At 44.9% G+C, this 481-nt stretch overlaps 1 protein-coding gene across 1 annotated transcript; it reads left to right on the forward strand.

Moving 5' to 3' along the window:
- Positions 1-6: 6 nt before the first annotated feature.
- On the forward strand, positions 7-474 carry LOC106322279 (tRNA (guanine(10)-N2)-methyltransferase-like; the record flags this gene model as incomplete). Its single annotated transcript, XM_013760379.1, has 2 exons — positions 7-317; positions 400-474. Coding segments are annotated over exons 1-2 (351 nt in total), but the record flags the coding sequence as incomplete, so codon positions are not given.
- Between the last annotated feature and the right edge of the window lie 7 nt (positions 475-481).

Consider the following 481-nt stretch of genomic DNA (forward strand, 5'->3'; position numbering starts at 1 on the left):
GAAAGGTTAACTTGAAGAACCCGGATCACAACTTTTTCATCATGGAGATGGATGAGTCTGAAGAGAACAATGGGCTTCAGCCCATTCTCCAGAGAAGAATCTTCTTTGGGAGGGAGGTTGGTTTTGCTGACAGGAAGCTGTTACCTGCTTTTCAGCTCAAGTCTCGCACTTACCTTGGCCCGACTGCTATGGATGCTGAAATGGCTTTCTTGATGGCTAATCAAGCTAAAGCTACATCTGGAAAGCTTGTGTATGACCCTTTCGTTGGTACAGGGAGCATTCTCGTTTCTGCTGCACGTTTTGGTGCAATGACAATGGTTTGTATAACCTCCCTTGCTCTCTTGATACCCTTTTTGCGGCTTCTTGGATCTGAAACTGATAGAAAGGTTATTGTATTAGGGTGCAGATATTGATATCAGAGTAGTGCGTGATGGACGTGGTCCAGACTGTAATGTTTGGAGCAATTTCAAGCAGGTTGGTG

Source organism: Brassica oleracea, unplaced genomic scaffold, assembly GCF_000695525.1.
Source record: "Brassica oleracea var. oleracea cultivar TO1000 unplaced genomic scaffold, BOL UnpScaffold12869, whole genome shotgun sequence".
NCBI classification, from domain to species: domain Eukaryota; kingdom Viridiplantae; phylum Streptophyta; class Magnoliopsida; order Brassicales; family Brassicaceae; genus Brassica; species Brassica oleracea.